We start from the raw sequence: 16,407 nt of genomic DNA on the forward strand, positions 1-16,407 counted from the left end.
CAGAGGGTACAGGCATATGCTCTTAGTAATTACTCACACAATTCCTGTCCATGGATTCATGAAAATGATGTTTGCAAGAAATATCCATAGAAGTTATCCATTTCCCTTGAAACTCTGTGATAAGCTATTTGGAAATAAAAGGAAGATTCTGTTCTGATAAGAGCTCAATTCTCCGTCTGATACTCTTGAGGTCTGGGTTTAGTTTTCTATTAGGTTCAGGGCACATGAGAAGGTGCTACTTTTATGGGTTCTTAAAAATCACAGTTTGATTGTTGGTTTCTTCCATAATCTGGAGCTGAAAGGTGGAAATTAGGAGAACTCCTCTTTTGTAGTATCGATACCCCTCACTCCATCGATCTTACTTGCTAAAATCTAGGCATGACACACTGGGGCTGAGTGGGTGGTCTGTACCATAAGAATGTCTAGGCTCAGTTAGAGCTCCTGATTCCCAGACAGACCCAGGGCCCCAACTCCAGGCTCTCCAGAGAATCCAGGTGTTTAACCCAGGTGTTTAACCCTAAGCTTTTGGCCCAGCTCACTTCCCTAGTGAAGTCTCCATATCTGATCTGACAAGTGTTTACTGTGAGCCTTCTACTTACAAGGGACTCTGCTCTCAGGGCAAGCTCTGTTGCTCACCCTTTCAGCTTCCTTTATTTAGATCAGACTTGCATTTACCTGTTTTTCTCTCCACCAGTCTTTGTTTCTGCTTCCAGCTTTCTCAGCTAAGCATACCCGCTTTGCGAAGTGATCCTGCTTTGTCCTCACCTTAACTGCTTGGATTTCTTGTCTCGATTTCTGCTGCATCTGACCCAGTACCTACTAAATGTCCACTCAAACCACTGGGCTTCTCACTCAATCACTCAGCCAGGCTCAGGCCTGAGACTCCCTTTCAGGTAACCTAGCTTCTCCTGTCCAATGAGACAGAGCCCAGGCTCACTTCCTGTTGGCCCTGGGCTCACTCTCCATCAGCCAGAGATCATGACTAGCATTTGGATGTATTTTCTTCCAGTCTCTTGTGCGTATGTATGCACAGACAGAGAAAGAGATATAAATGTGTAGGGTTTTTTTTATAGAGGTAAAATTATACTATATGTACACTGGGAGTATTTATACTATACATACTTTAATAAGTGTATATAGTATAAAGTTTATATATAAAGTATACTTATTGAAGTATAACTAGTGTAGAGTATATATGGTTATTACAGTATATATAGTATAAAGTATATATATTATATGTAATATAAATATATATACTAGGAAGTTATACTATATACACTTATTAAAGTGTATACAGGTAAATTATTAAAGTGAAGTATATATACTTTAATAAGTTTACTTTCGTATATACTTATCAAAATAATTAATACAATATATGATGAGAGTTTTTACCTTTGATGTTAAAAGTTTTTCTAGAAATAACATTATATTTAATGGCTGCATGGTATCCCACCTTACGAATGGGCCACGGTTTATTTCCTTAAGTAGTGTTGTTGGGACCAGACAGAGAAACAGGTTGGGGAAAATAGGAGGACAGTCTGTGACTAGATCTAGGTCTGTCTGCTTCCAAGCCTGCCCTTTTTGGCCACACGCCGGTACAGCGTTATAAATTAAAGAGTTGGGCCAAGAGCCCTGGGTTCTGGTTGGGTTGTGTGGCCTTGGGAAAGTCACTCCCCTTTTCTTAGTTTCAATTTCCTCATCCTCAATTTCCTTTATCTCTCTGACTTTCCCTTGGCATTTCCTGCTATTGCCCAAGGATGTCCTAGATTGCTTTCCACCCAGTTATTTCTGACTGCTGTCTCTCGAGTACCTGAGTCACTCAACACTCACCAAGAGCATATGTCAATATAAAGAATTCCCCTTTTGTCTAAAGCGTCATATGGCAGCCTTCTAGAGCTTCCAGAAGTAAAGTTGATACTTGTAGGTGACTCACTCATTCAGCAACCAGCCATGAAGTGTCTATACCGTGGGAGGTGCGTTACGGTCTTGGTTCCAGTGTGCTGAGTAAGACTCAGTCCCACCCGTGTTCAGCTCACAGTCTGCGGAGAGACAAACACAGAACAGGCTATGACAGCACGCTGAGATCAGGGCTCACACGCTGGGTGGGAAAAGCAGCCCTGGGGAGAAGAGAGTGCCAGGAAGGACGAATTATTAGTGAGGGGCTGCTTGTCAGGCAGGCACTTGATATCATGGTGATGCTGGATCTGTCATTTGAGATCCGCATCTGCTGTGGGTAAGACGTCATGCCAAGTTCTGGGGACAAGAGTTCGTTCAAAGGTGCATAAGCCTCCGCCTCTGTCCTGCAGGAAATTTGAATCTAGAGTGAGACTGACAGCAACGAACGACCATACAGGCAAGATGAAATGAGGGCTAGGAAAGGTGGGGTGACTTTGCATACACCCTGCTTTCCTGGTGCTGATGGCTCCACGGCTACTAAAACAACTTCCCCCGTTCCGTAAGGGATCTGCCCTTTCATCTCTCCCCATCTCCCTCTAGTTCACTGTATTAGGCTTGGAAGACACAGGTTTAGGGAGAGAATGAATAACAGCTGTTGCCTCTAACTAGAGAATTGAGACATTTTATTCACAAAGGAGATAAAACCTCTAGCCAAATAACAATAGAATATGACCACCATGTTTGGGCTTTGAGCATTCAGGAATTCCAACTTACTTCATTTACCTTTGAGTGAATAGGGCCTGATACATGATTCACTCTGCCCAAACTTGTTAAGAATCAGAATGCCAATTCATTAACTTTCAGTGGGGAATAAAACTGGAAAGATAACTGGGGCTCAGCCTTTTGGTGTAAATTTAGAAGACTAAATTATGCATTCTGCAGTGTCATTGTAGTGAAGTGAACCAGGTATCTTAATATTTCTTTTAAAATCTAGCATATTAAGCTCAATATAAAAAACAAACAACCCAATCCAAAAATGGGCAGAAGATCTAAATAAACATTTCTCCAAAGAAGATATACAGATTGCCATCAAACTCACAAAACGATGCTCAACATCACTAATTATCAGAGAAATGCAAATCAAAACTACAATGAGGTATCACTTCACACAGGTCAGAATGGCCATCATCAAAAAGTCTACAAACAATAAATGCTGGAGAGGGTGTGGAGAAAAGGGAACCCTCCTGCACTGTTGGTGGGAATGTAAATTGATACAGCCACTATGGAGAACAGTATGGAGCTTCCTTAAAAAACTAAAAATAGAATTACCATATGACCCAGCAATCCCACTACTGGGCATATACCCAGAGAAAACCATAATTCAAAAAGACTCATGGACCACAATGTTCATTGCAGCACTATTTGCAATAGCCAGGACATGGAAGCAACCTAAGTGTCCATCAACAGATGAATGGATAAAGAAGATGTGGCACATATATACAACAGAATATTACTCAGCCATAAAAAGAAACGAAATCGAGTTATTTGTAGTGAGATGGATGGACCTAGAGTGTGTCATACAGAGTGAAGTAAGTCAGAAAGAGAAAAACAAATACCATATGCTAACATACATATGGAATCTATAAAAGAGCTTCTGAAGAACCTAGGGGCAGGACAGGAATAAAGATGCAAAGGTAGAGAATGGACTTGAGGACGTGGGGAGGGGGAAGGGTAAGCTGGGACGAAGTGAGAGAGTGGCATGGACATATATACACTACCAAATGTAAAATAGATAGTTAGTGGGAAGCAGTGCATAGCACAGGGAGATCAGCTTGGTGCTTTGTGACCACCTAGAGGGGTGGGGTAGGGAGGGTGGGAGGGAGACGCAAGAGGGAGGGGCTATGGAGATATATGTATACATGTAGCTGATTCACTTTGTTATACAGCAGAAACTAACACACCATTGTAAAGCAATTATACTCCAATAAAGATGTTAAAAAAAAATCTAGGGCTTCCTTGGTGGCGCAGTGGTTGAGAGTCCATCTGCCGATGCAGGGGACACGGGTTCGTGCCCCGGTCCGGGAAGATCCCATGTGCCGTGGAGCGGCTGGGCCCGTGAGCCATGGCCGCTGAGCCTGCGCGTCCAGAGCCTGTGCTCAGCAATGGGAGAGGCCACAACAATGAGAGGCCCGCGTACCGCAAAAAAAAAAAAATATATATCTAGCATATTATATGGTTCTGAAAGTAATACGTGTTTTCTAAAGAACATTCGCGAAGTACAGAAAAGCATAAAAAGGAAAGTTAAAATCACTCAACCTCACCATCCAGAAATGACTGTTAACATTTTAGTTTTACTTCTCTTTATAGCTTTTTAAAAATAGTGTAAGTACTTTAAAAAATATAAAATGGAGTGCATAGTTCAATATGATTTTTTTAAGTGTATGGAAAAAAGTCAAGCAAAACATACATGATTTGAACTTGGCAATGGAGTGAGAGTGGAGTTGGTAGGATGCTGGGGATTCAATTTCTGTATTATTTGAACATTTTTATCATGATCATGTATATTTTAAAAATAATTTTTATTGAGGTGAAATTCATGTAACAAAATTAATCAGTTTATGGTTAAAGTGGACAAATCAGTGACAGTTAATACGTTGAATATGTTTTGCAATTACCACCTCTATATAGTTCCAAACGTTTTTATTATCCGCAAAGGAAAGCCTGTAATCATTAAGCAATTATCCCCTATTCCTCCCTCCCTCAGCCCCTGGCAACCACCAGTCTGCTTTATCTCTCTATGGATTTATCTATTCTGAATATTTCATATGAATTGAATCATACTATGTGTATGAGACCTTTTATATCTGGCTTCTTTCACTTAGTGTAATGTTTTCAAGGTTTGCCTAATTTGTAGCATCATTCCTTATTCCATCGAATGGATATACCACATTTTGTTCATCCAGTCATCTGCTGATGGACATTTGGGTTGCTGCCACCGTTTGGCTGTTGTGAATAGTGCTGCTACAAACATTTGTGTACGAGTATTTGAGCCTCTACTTTCAATTCTTTGGGATATATACGTAGGAATGGAATTGTTGGGTCATATGGTGATTTTAACTCTTTGAGGAACTTCCAAAATGTTTTCTACGGTGCTAAAGCCATTTTACGTCCCCACTAGCAATGTACAAAGGTTCTAATTTCTCAATATCCTCGCAATGCTTATTTCCATTTTTAAAATTATAGCCATCCTGTGAGTGTAAGATAGTATCTCATTATGGTTTTGATTTGCGTTTCCTTAATGACTAATGATGTTGAGCATCTTTTCATGTGCTTTTTCATCATTTGTACATCTTCTTTGGAGAAATGCCCATTCAAGTCATTTGCCCATTTTTTAAACTGAGTTGTTTGTCTTTTAGTTGTTGAGTTGTAAGAGTTCTTTATATATTCTGGATGCTAGATAAGTGATTTGCAAATATTTTCTCCCATTCTTAGATTTTTTTCTCTTTCTTGACAAGGTCCTTTGATGCACAAAAGTTTTTAATTTTGATGGAGTTCCATTGATCTATTTTTTTCTTTTTTGGCTCATGCTTTCATGTCATATCTAAGGACCCACTGCCAAATCCAAGGTCATGGGAGTCCATACTGAGATTTTAATTGGTACTCTAGCCATCCCCAGCACCGCATTTACAAAATATTACAAAGGATGGGTATCTTTTTGGGAAGATACTCATTGATGGCTAATAACTTGGATTTTATGGACACTCTTGTTAACCTAACTTCCACAGAATGAATTTTCTGAGATTTTTTCAAATAAATTCTGAGGCTAATGCTTTACTTGGATCGTGAACCTGTCTACCATGTGGACCATTCACATGAAAAACTTCATGCTTATATCTACCAGGAATGCTTCTCAGCTTATCTGGCTGGGTCCAGAGCCCCGTCCTTTTCATTTGTACCCTGAGTTTGGCAGGACATGGTGGGAGCCATGCAGCATACTTCTCAGACATTCCATTCCATGTGACCTTTGATTGGGCAGGATGCTCCTGCCTTAACAGTTGGCGGGCAGTGCAATAAAGGGGAGCAAGGTTTTGGTATTAGAGAGATCTATACTTAAATCCCATATAGCTTTGTGTAAATCATTTAAGCTTACTGAACTTTAGTTTCCCCATCTATAAAAAATTACTGTCTGAGTTTTACAGTGGGCATTACACGAGACAACGTATGTAAAGCACCTAGCACTGTGCCTGGTAAATAGTACGTGTTCAATCTTGTCGCTGTTATTTTTACCTCTCTGTGAGAAAAATAGCACATGTAGAATGGCAGTTTTGGAACATTTTTTTCCAGTATTAGAGATTCTTTGCATTTTTATTCTCAAAAGAACATACTCTCTTGCCTTTTAAACTAGGTGCCAGAGGGTCTCAGATCACTAGGGGAAACCCCCAAAGAACTAGAAAAATGAGTGCTGAAAAGATGAAATCTGCTCCACCGTGGACCATCAATTATCAGTTGTTTTTTCTCTACAGTCTTAATCTTTTCAGTACCTTTGCACCATTCCCAGTTTACTTTAGACTCCCTCAGAAGGGAGTGAAACCAGTCGATTCGGCAATACACAATTCCTTTGGAATCTGTACGGCATTTCCTCTGCTTATAGAAAAAGTGGTGCTTTGTTCTTCTCCAAGAATTAGCAGTGATCTCACTCGCTCCATCAGGCCCCATCCTCTCTCTGGGCTGTTTCCTAGCTCACTGACCTCAGCAAATCTGTTTCGTGTTTGAATCTCTACTCTTTGACAGACTCTATCACACCACTAAATATTCTAAACTTGCAATGACTCATTACTTCTTACGAGTCTGTTGTATCTCTCCAGCTAGGTTACTTCCTTGAGCTAGAAACCTTGTCACAATTATTTTATTTCACACTAAGTGCCTAGTCTCAAACGAAGAGTCCAGTGAATTCTTGCCAGAGGTGTTTTAAGTTCAGTGCATGGAGATTTAAGCAATAATATCTAGAGATGGAACTTGCTGTCACTTTATAGCTACTTAATAAACTATGAAATACTGACTTCCAAAAAGAAAACTTTCATTTTAGATGTCCTCTTATAGCAAATTTATAGCAAAAAGTCCTCTTTCTTTATTTATAGCAAAAAGTCCTCTTGAAATGAAATTTATAGCAAAATGTCCTCTTTCTTTATTCAACCTTATTACAAATTTCTGAACCATTTAGATTGTTCAATAGAGCATTCTTTTGTCTTGTGAAACTGTTTATCAATTTATTAACTTGCTGTGTATCATTGAGCAAGTCATTTCATTCATCTAGGTCTTAAATTCTTTATCTGCTGAGTGATTTCTGAATTCCCTCCAGGTTTTCAAAGTGTCTAATTCTAGAATGTATATGTGAGCAATAATTTCCACAGCTAAACAATGATGATATTGAACAGTTTAATTATCTGTGACTATTCAATCATACTCCTATTAAATGTTATTTCATATCTTGTTTTGGCCTTTCAGTCTTATCTGAACCTTTACCATTAACTCCTGAATCGCTGAAAGTTTCTGTCAATTCTACGTGTCAGTGTTTGCATTTACAATGGACTGTCCACAGCCTCGCTTATCATCAGGAATTGAAAATGGTTTTTCAGATACAGATCAGTAGATTTAAAACATCCAATGTCATCTGGGTGGTAAGTATTTTTCTTTTTCGCTCAATATTTTAAAAATCCTTTTCTGACACTGTGTTTTATCTTTTATAACATCCCCCCAAATCCCAATATGGAAATATTTGGGCAACTCAGAATAGGTGTCCTAAATAATCACATTTCTGTGTTTTTAGTTAAGAGGGTCCCGGACAGGGCTTCCCTGGTGGCGCAGTGGTTGAGAGTCTGCCTGCTGATGCTAGGGAACACGGGTTCGTGCCCTGGTCTGGGAAGATCCCACACACCGCGGAGCGGCTGGGCCCGTCAGCCATGGCCGCTGAGCCTGCGCGTCCGGAGCCTGTGCTCCGCAAAGGGAGAGGCCACAACAGTGAGAGGCCCGCGTACCGCAAAAAAAAAAAAAAAAAAAAAGAGGGTTCCGGACAAAATAACATGACAATATTGGTTTGGTAGGTTGGATGGGCTGTGCTACGTATCAGATCATTTTCTCAGTTCTGCTCTGTTCCCTGTGGAAGCTGTTGGGGTCTGTCCTTGTGAATACTGGATTCCAAAAATCCATGAAGATCAATCACCTTATTCCTCCTCCTTCTTCCTTCCCTGTCCACCAGAGATCTTCCTAAATCAGATGTAAGAGTTTGGCAACATTTTTCATGCCCCTGTGGCTCGCAGGCTGTTTCTTTACTAATGCTATGCTGAGATGCAAGGAATAAACCATTCTAGCATTTTCTGCCCTAATCAGCGAAGAGGTTCTCCATGGGCCATGTTGGAGAGTAACTTACAGTGTCCTTTGTTGCCTCATATGTGGCTTTTTCTACCACAAATTAAATTAAGAAAGTCCTGAATTTCACACACTTTTTGCCTTTGAATTATTTGGGATCCATTTTTCACTTGTCTGGTTTAAATCATGGTTGTGTCTGTTTTGCGTGATGCTTCCCCATCTAGTGCATTGGGGCACTTTGGTAGTTGATTTATTTATTTTTCCTAACATCTATATTGGAGTATAATTGCTTTACAAACTTTGGTAGTTTCTTTCAATTACCATTTATGGTGCGGGGAACCTTAATAATCTATGCCCACATCATGATCATTTATTAGCATGGGATGTTGAAGGACAGTGAGATATTTTCCCACTGAAGGGAACAGAGAATTTGCGTTGGAGGGAAGGGCAACACAGTGCTGTGTCATTACTGGGGACCTCCGTTTGCTAGTGGACGGCCACTCTCCTCTCAGGTGCTGGAGGCGTGAGTACAGGGAGCCAGGTGGTTAGTTCCTTTAGCGAAGCATAAAGGCTACTAGCTTTAAAGGCTCCAGTTACTTTCCTTATCCATCACTGCATTTGAGATCTGAGTGAGTGGCCTAAGTTAAATATCATTCTGACTGTTGATTTAGGATTGATACCAGGTCTAGAATTCCACCCCTCAAAGGGCAGCCTCCCACCATGAGAGTTGTTCGGTGTTGGGTTTTTTTTTTTTTTTTTTGAGGCCAAACTTAGTTTATTATTGTTAGTTCTGCAGGCCAGGAGACACAGATCCAAGAAGCACTTGCATTGTGTTCCCTGGTGTTCTGACTTTAAACAACAGCAACGCTTATGTACAGCTGTTCCCTCCCCGCCGCCAGCCCATCTTCCCACCATCCCCCTCATGCTAATAATTTTTGTATTTTCCTATTTTTTGTATTGTTGATGGATACACTGGTTGTTGATTTGGACCCAGTACAACATCGAGCAGAGGTCATATTGAGGCTAAGAATTATCTAAGAAAAAGAAATTTGAGAGAAGAGCTGGAGGAATTCGTGGAAAACTAGCACTTAACACCATTAGCGAAAGTAACATTAACCATAGACCAAGTTGATCCCATTCTTTATTTTTCTAAAAGACACTTCTTTCTGCTTTCATAGTAGAGAAAATAACAACATGTGAACAGACAGTTGTTCGTATCTGTTTACGCCTTTGATTCAGGTAGTTCTCTTTTCAAGGTAAAGCCGCTGGTGAAACCTTGTGTAACCTACCAAGGCTGGAGATGTTTGAGGGTAGAGTTTTGCGTTGTCGGTTATACGGTCCCCATAACACCCAGGCCAGCCTGATCCCAACAGAGGAGAAAACTAAGGCACAGAGAGGTTTGTGGTGCTGCTTTTTTTTTTTTCTTCTTTTTCCTGTCATTTATTCATTTGACAAAAGATGATCATACCTGCCTATGCCAGATGTCAGGAACAGGAAAAGAAAAAACACCTTTGACTTTGAATTGTTTACAGCACAGTTGAGAAAGTCCAGGACAAACAGAACAACGCTAAGAGGACAATTTAAGAAAAACTGAGACGGCCTCACCCTGACCGTGTCCACACAGAACTCTCCCTTTTCCTGCTGGGGTTGGGTGGTGGAGGACCTGCCACACCCAGAGGAGGGAACTGCCCCTCTCAAGGCAGCTCTGTTTCTGGCTGGAGCCCCGGGCCCCCCACAGGGGTGACAGCCGCATGCAGTCTTCCCAGGTCATCAGTCTCCACGTGTCCCAGAACAGACGATGCCAAGAGAAGCCCTTGTCTGAACCTCGCAGGCCTGAAGTCAAGGACAGACATAAGGTCCCCCTCCAGTTAAGGGTCAGACAAAGCAGCTGAGAGAGGTCGCTTCCGTCTGGACCGTGATCTCCCTTTCATAGGGCAGGTCCCTGTAATGCACCCTCACTCATGCCTCAGACTGTTTTGTTCCCAAACAAGCCACAGGAAAAGCATGTTGACCGAGGCTGTCACAGCTGGACCAGGGACTCTGAGCTGCCTCCTGGCCGGCGCTGGCCACTCAGGCTGCACTACGTGCTCACCCTGGCCAGGGTTCTGCCCGCAGCCTCTCCAGCCGCTTGCTTTATGGTTCCGTCAATGGCAGGAGAAGGCAGAGTAGAGTAGCAGCTCAAGCTTGGAAGGAGGCTTGGAGTGCGAGTCAGTGAGGGATGAGCTCACTTCTCAGGAATGAATCAGTGATCTCAGTTGGACTTCTGTGTAAATGCCAGGTTTTTGTAACATACTAATGTCTGCCAGGGCCCAATTAAACTTGCCACTTGGATGAATGAAAACAGCCCAGACACAGTCATCACATTTTTAAAAGTTGCTGAATTGATGCATTCAACGAAAAGTTTTATCTCCTCCACAATGGGCCTATAAAGACCACAAAGCACAACTTGTGGTTAGACGGAATCCACACAGAGAGTGTCTGGGAAAAACAGAGCTCACTGCATAGTAATGAACGGATGAAATCCTTCAGCACAGAGTTTTAGACTGTGGGCTCAGGTCCAGGCATTATTCCAGGCATGGGGCTGTGAGTGCTGAGCAAAAATAAGGAGATGATCACACAATTCAGAGTATCCCAGGCGTGAGGAGTGCAGGTCGCTGACACGGGGCTGTGGGGTGAGATTAGGCCTGACCTTCTCCAGCACCTTGGAGGAAGGGCAGTTGGAGCCAAAATAGGAAAGAAGATTAGAAGCTAATTTAGCATGGAGGGTGAGGAGGAATGTCCCAGGAAGATCCAGCTGGGGTGAGCAGAGGTCCTGAGTGAAAGGGGCTGGGAGCCTTCAGGCCTGAAAGCGCGGGGCATGTGGGGTGGGCAGGACAGGGCTAGACCACACACACACCGAGGGTCGTGCCCAGATGCTGTTTTATATCTAGGGAGCGGTGAGAAGCAGAGTGATGAGCTCTGATTGGAAGTCTTAAAGAAAGCTCACTCCGGCCACACAGTGGAGAGAAGTTGGGAGAACTGGAGGAGGTGAAGTGTGACCAGTTGGAATGGAAGCAAGCAGTGGGGTCGGTCCAGAGGAGAGGGGCCTGGAGTGGGTGGTGACCGTGGTGACAAGAGAAGTGGCCGAATTCCCAAGAGATGGGGGAGGCAAAATCCAGCCGGCGGCTTGTTGACATTACAGCGAGGTCACCGGGACTGACAGAGTTCCTTTTATTTATTTATTTTGGTATTGGTTCTTAAATAATAATTAAAAGGTACCTGTGATCGCTCGTATTAAATAGTAAGTGTTGCATGGATCAGGACCACAGAACTTGTAGTTAAAAATGTATGTTTTGGGGCTTCCCTGGTGGCGCAGTGGTTGGGAGTCCGCCTGCCGATGCAGCGGACACGGGTTCGTGCCCCGGTCCGGGAAGATCCCACATGCCGCGGAGCAGCTGGGCCCATGAGCCATGGCCGCTGAGCCTGCGCGTCCGGAGCCTGTGCTCTGCAACGGGAGAGGCCACAACAGTGAGAGGCCCGCGTACCGCCAAAAAAAAGTATGTTTTGTAATCTAGGGATAAAGGAATACAATAAACCGAAATAATATAAATGTTTTACAAATGGGAGTTCTGCTTAGCATGAGAAAGGACGTGCATGACTAGATGCCTTTCAGGTGGACGAAGTGCTTCTCCTTCCGGGGCTGTGTTTGGTTCGGCCAAGGCCACTGTTTAAGGTTGGCGGCCTGGGGAGGGGAAGGCACAGGTGGAGGAAGGCCTCCGAGTCTGGTTGCGTGTGATATGTGTGCCGCCCCCCTCGTCTTCACTGTAGGACTTGCCATTGGCCCTTAGAAAAATGGATGCAGACTCAGTTTTCCACAGGAAAGGCAAGATTTTTGTTGTCCCTGTCTCCCAGCTGTGGGTGCAGAAAGCAGGCGTCCTGAGGGGCCCACTGAAAGCATGGGTGCCTGGAGCTATGGTCCACGAAGAAGAATGAAGCCCAGTCCCCGCTTTCTGGGTGCCATACTTGAGCCAGAGGCATAACCACAGATGAAATGCCACCAACTACCCCCAGTATGCAGGGGAGCTCAGGCAGAGGTGGGGATGGGAGGAAACCAGAGGAAAGAGCAAGAAAGACTTCATGAAGAAGATGGGGTATAACAGGGGCTTGAAGGTTGGGACTAATTCCCAATTCAGAGGGAGAGTTGGGGATGCGAAACCCGGAACGCCGCGTGAGCAAGTACTGTGGAGTAAAGCATACAGCTCTTCCCGAAGTGTGGGGCGGACCACTGTGTCTGGAGACAGGAGTCCTGCAAGGGAGAGGCAGTTGGAGTCATACTGTAAATGGCCTTGGACGACAGGGTCAGGTGTAGAAGGAGCTGTTGAAGTTTATTGCGTTAAAGAATGAAAATACCACTGTCTTAGAAAGATTAAGACTAAACGCTGTGTGGGAAAAGCAAATTACAGTACAACTTGGACAAGCTTCCCAAGAGCACAGTGTAGGACGTTCCCATGAGGTTGACATCTCTGGGGACTAAAGATTCTGAAGGTTAGCGCTCAAGGGAGGGGCGATGGTCCATGTGGCCACCGTATCTGAAAAGACAAGAAACAAAAACCAAAGCAATCATTGGGAGCCATCTGTTGACTTCTGGGAGACAGTGGAATTCCTGGGAACCATGAAGGACTGCCACTACTGAGATTTGGCCAACTTAATCTGATGAATATTAGAAAATTCTCATCAATCTTGCTTATTTTTAAAAGGGTGCCTCAATTAATTCTCTAGTGTGCAAGAATCTTCTTAGCACGCTCTTGTGACCAGCACTGTGTGCACACCTTCTTTCTCTGATCTTTTCCCCCAAGACTCCAGTAGCTTCTGTTTTCTCTCTCACTTGAGCCCTCTGGAATTGGAGGCCCAGAGGGGCTGGGAGCCAAGTTTTCGAAAGGCAAGAGGCCAAGGCTGGTTCCTTGCTGGGCCGTCAGAGCTCGGAAGCTGGCTGGCTGAGAACGGACTGCATTTGTCCATATCCTGGAGTTACAGTGGACTCTTAGGTGTGTGCTTTGGGATAAGTCCAGCCAAGCCATTTCCCAGGACCACACGGCTATATGTTTCCAAGTTTTTCTCTTTATTTCTAGGAGAACTACAGCACCACTGTGAAGCGGAACCAAGTCCTGCATTGGAGCTGGGAATCCGAGCTCCCTCTGGAATGCGCGGCACACTTTATAAGAATGAGGAGTATGGTGGATGACGCCAGGATTCCCAAGCCAGGGTTCTGGAGCAACTGGAGTTCATGGGAGGAAGCAGATGGTAAGAAGTGAGGTGATAAAAGAGTGAAGGGGTTTACTATCTAATATTTCTCGGGGACCAGTAGTCAAATAGTGGAAGTCCCTGTTGAGAAACTCTGGGTAGACACCAGCATTATTTTTCTTTGGCTCCTATTGGGTCTAAAAAGCATAGGTGTGAAACTTGCCACCAGGAGACAGAGGTCTAAGGATTTTCCCTCTGAATTTATTCATTGAGGTAATTATGCAAATTCAGACAATTTAGTATTCATTTTCCATAGGTGTGAAGTGTGTATATTATAGAATGCTAAGTGAACAAAACAGGACATAAATTGTACATATGTTTTTATTAGAACAACACAAAACGTGTATTCATCTAGAGCAGAATTTGGGAAGCTTTTTCTGTAAAGGGCAAGATAGGAAATACTTTAGGTTTTACAACCCTACATTCTCTGTCATGACTATTCAACTCTGCCATTGTAGCATGGGAGCAGTCATAGGCAGAGTGTAAATAAATGAGTGGTTGTGTTCCAATAAAACTTTATTTACAAAAACAGATGGTGTCTGGAATTGGCCCATGGGCCATAGCTTGTCAACCCCTAATGTAGAGACAAGGGAGGGAAATATGGAAAACTGGAAGCAGTTCTTCATTTGAGATCATGGATAATTATGAGAGAAATCATGGATAATTATGTTTAATTACTAAAAGGTCTCTTAATTTTGATTATTTTGTTATTAAAATTTAGCATTTTGCACAATTTCTTATGCTTCAGCTAAGCTACAGGTTAGTTGTAAAGCACTGATTTTTGGTGCTCTCAACTATATACGTTGACAGATTATCTGAAATTCCTGTCAAGAGAACCATTCCTTAGCTAAGTGTTTATGCAAATTTATTCATTCAAACTGATAGCATGTTAACTCATGAGAGGCCCAGTGATTAATTTAATACTAATAATAGAATCAAATCTGCATTCTAGTCACTGCTTTCGGCACTATATGTATTAATTTCATCTTCACATCAGCCCTATGAAATACATATAATTCTTATCCCTACTTCACAGATGAGGAGACTGAGGCACAGATAGCTTTAAAAAAATCCCATGCAGGGCTTCCCTGGTGGCGCAGTGGTTGAGAGTCCGCCTGCCGTTGCAGGGGACGTGGGTTCGTGCCCCAGTCCGGGAGGATCCCGCGTGCCGCGGAGCCGCTGGGCCCGTGGGCCATGGCCGCTGGGCCTGCGCGTCCGGAGCCTGTGCTCCGCTGTGGGAGGGGCCACGGCGGTGAGAGGCCCGCGTACCGCAAAAAAAAAAAAAAAAAAATCCCATGCAGAGTCATCAGGCTACAAAGTGGTAGAGCCAGAATTCTAACCTGGACAATCTGGCTCCAGAGGCCATTCTCTTAACCATCACATCCTATTGCTGAGAGACACACTTAACAGAAAAAATAGAGATTAAAAAGGTAGCAATAGAGAAAGAAAGAACAACATTATCAACAACTTTCGTACAGTGGACTAGGTTTATCAAAACTATAACCTCCAAACTAACTCAAGAAAAGCTGATTATTCCTTTAAAAAATTTTTTTTATTGAAGTATAGTTGATTTACAATATCCTGTAAGTTTTGGGTGTACAGCACAGTGACTCAGTTATACATTTTTTTTTCAGATTTTTTTCCCTTATAGGTTATTACATAATATTGAGTATAGTTCCCTGTGCTATACAGTAGGTCCTTGTTGGTTATCTATTTTATACATAGTAGTGTTTATATGTTAATTCCAAACTCCTAATTTATCCCTTCCCCCCACCCTCCTTTCCACTTTGGTAATCATAAGTTTTTATTTTCTGTATCTGTGGGTCTCTTTCTGTTTTGGAAATAAGTTCATTTGTGTCTTTTTTTTTCTTTTAGATTCCACATATATGTGCTATCATATGTTATTTGTCTTTCCCTGTCTGGTTTACTTCACTCAGTATGATAATCTCTAGGTTCATCCATGTTGCTACAAATGGCATTATTTCATTCTTTTTTTATGGCTGAGTACTATTCCATTGCATATATGTATCACATCTTCTTTATCCATTTATCTGTCAGTGGACTTTTAGGTTACTTCCATGTCCTGGCTATTGTAAATAGTGCTGCAATGAACATTGGAGTGCATGTATCTCAAATTATGGTTTTCTCTGGATATATGCCCAGGAGGGGGATTGTAGGATCATATGGTAGCTCTATTTTTAGTTTTTTAAGGAACTTCCATACTGTTCTCCATAGTGGCTATACCAATTTACATTCCCACCAACAATGTAGGAACATTCCTATTTCTCCACACCCCCTCCAGCGTTTATTGTTTGTAGACTTTTTGATGGCCATTCTGACCAGTGTGAGGTGATACCTCATTGTCATTTTGATTTGCATTTCTAAAATGATTAGTGATATTGAACATTTTTTCATGTGCTTTTTGGGCCCTCTGTATGTCTTCTTTGGAGAAATGTCTATTTAGGTCTTCTGTCCATTTTTTGATTGGGTTGTTTGTTTTTTTGATATTGAGCTGCATGAACTGTTTGTATATTTTAGAAATTAATCCCTTGTTGGTTGCTTCATTTGCAAATATTTTCTCCCATTATGAGGGCTGTTTTTTCATTTTGTTTATGGTTTCCTTTGCTGTGCAAAAGCTTTTAACTTTAATTAGGTACCACTTGTTTATTTTTGTTTTTATTTTCATTACTCTAGGAGTGAAACCAAAAAAGATAGTGCTGTGATTTATGTCAAAGCGTGTCTTGCCTATGTTTCCCTCTAGGAGTTTTATAGTATCTGGTCTCACATTTAGGTCTTTAATTCATTTTGAGCTTATTTTTGTGTATGGTGTTAGAGAATGTTCTAATTTCATTTTATTACCTGTAG

General features: G+C 42.3%; 1 protein-coding gene across 12 annotated transcripts in view; it reads left to right on the forward strand.

The window, feature by feature from the left end:
• The window catches only part of OSMR (oncostatin M receptor), a 58,568-nt gene that overhangs the window by 13,278 nt on the left and 28,883 nt on the right, over positions 1-16,407 (forward strand). For all 12 annotated transcript variants that reach the window (XM_089908801.1, XM_022598826.2, XM_089908800.1 and 9 more), the window contains exons 3-4: positions 7,402-7,574; positions 13,371-13,542. In XM_089908801.1, coding sequence (XP_089764927.1) covers positions 7,402-7,574; positions 13,371-13,542 — 345 coding nt within the window. The remainder of the gene's footprint in view (positions 1-7,401; positions 7,575-13,370; positions 13,543-16,407) is intronic.

Source organism: Delphinapterus leucas, chromosome 3 (genome assembly GCF_059928025.1).
Source record: "Delphinapterus leucas isolate spDelLeu-1000000601 "Yukka" chromosome 3, BTC_Dleu_Yukka2, whole genome shotgun sequence".
Taxonomy (NCBI): Eukaryota; Metazoa; Chordata; class Mammalia; order Artiodactyla; family Monodontidae; genus Delphinapterus; species Delphinapterus leucas.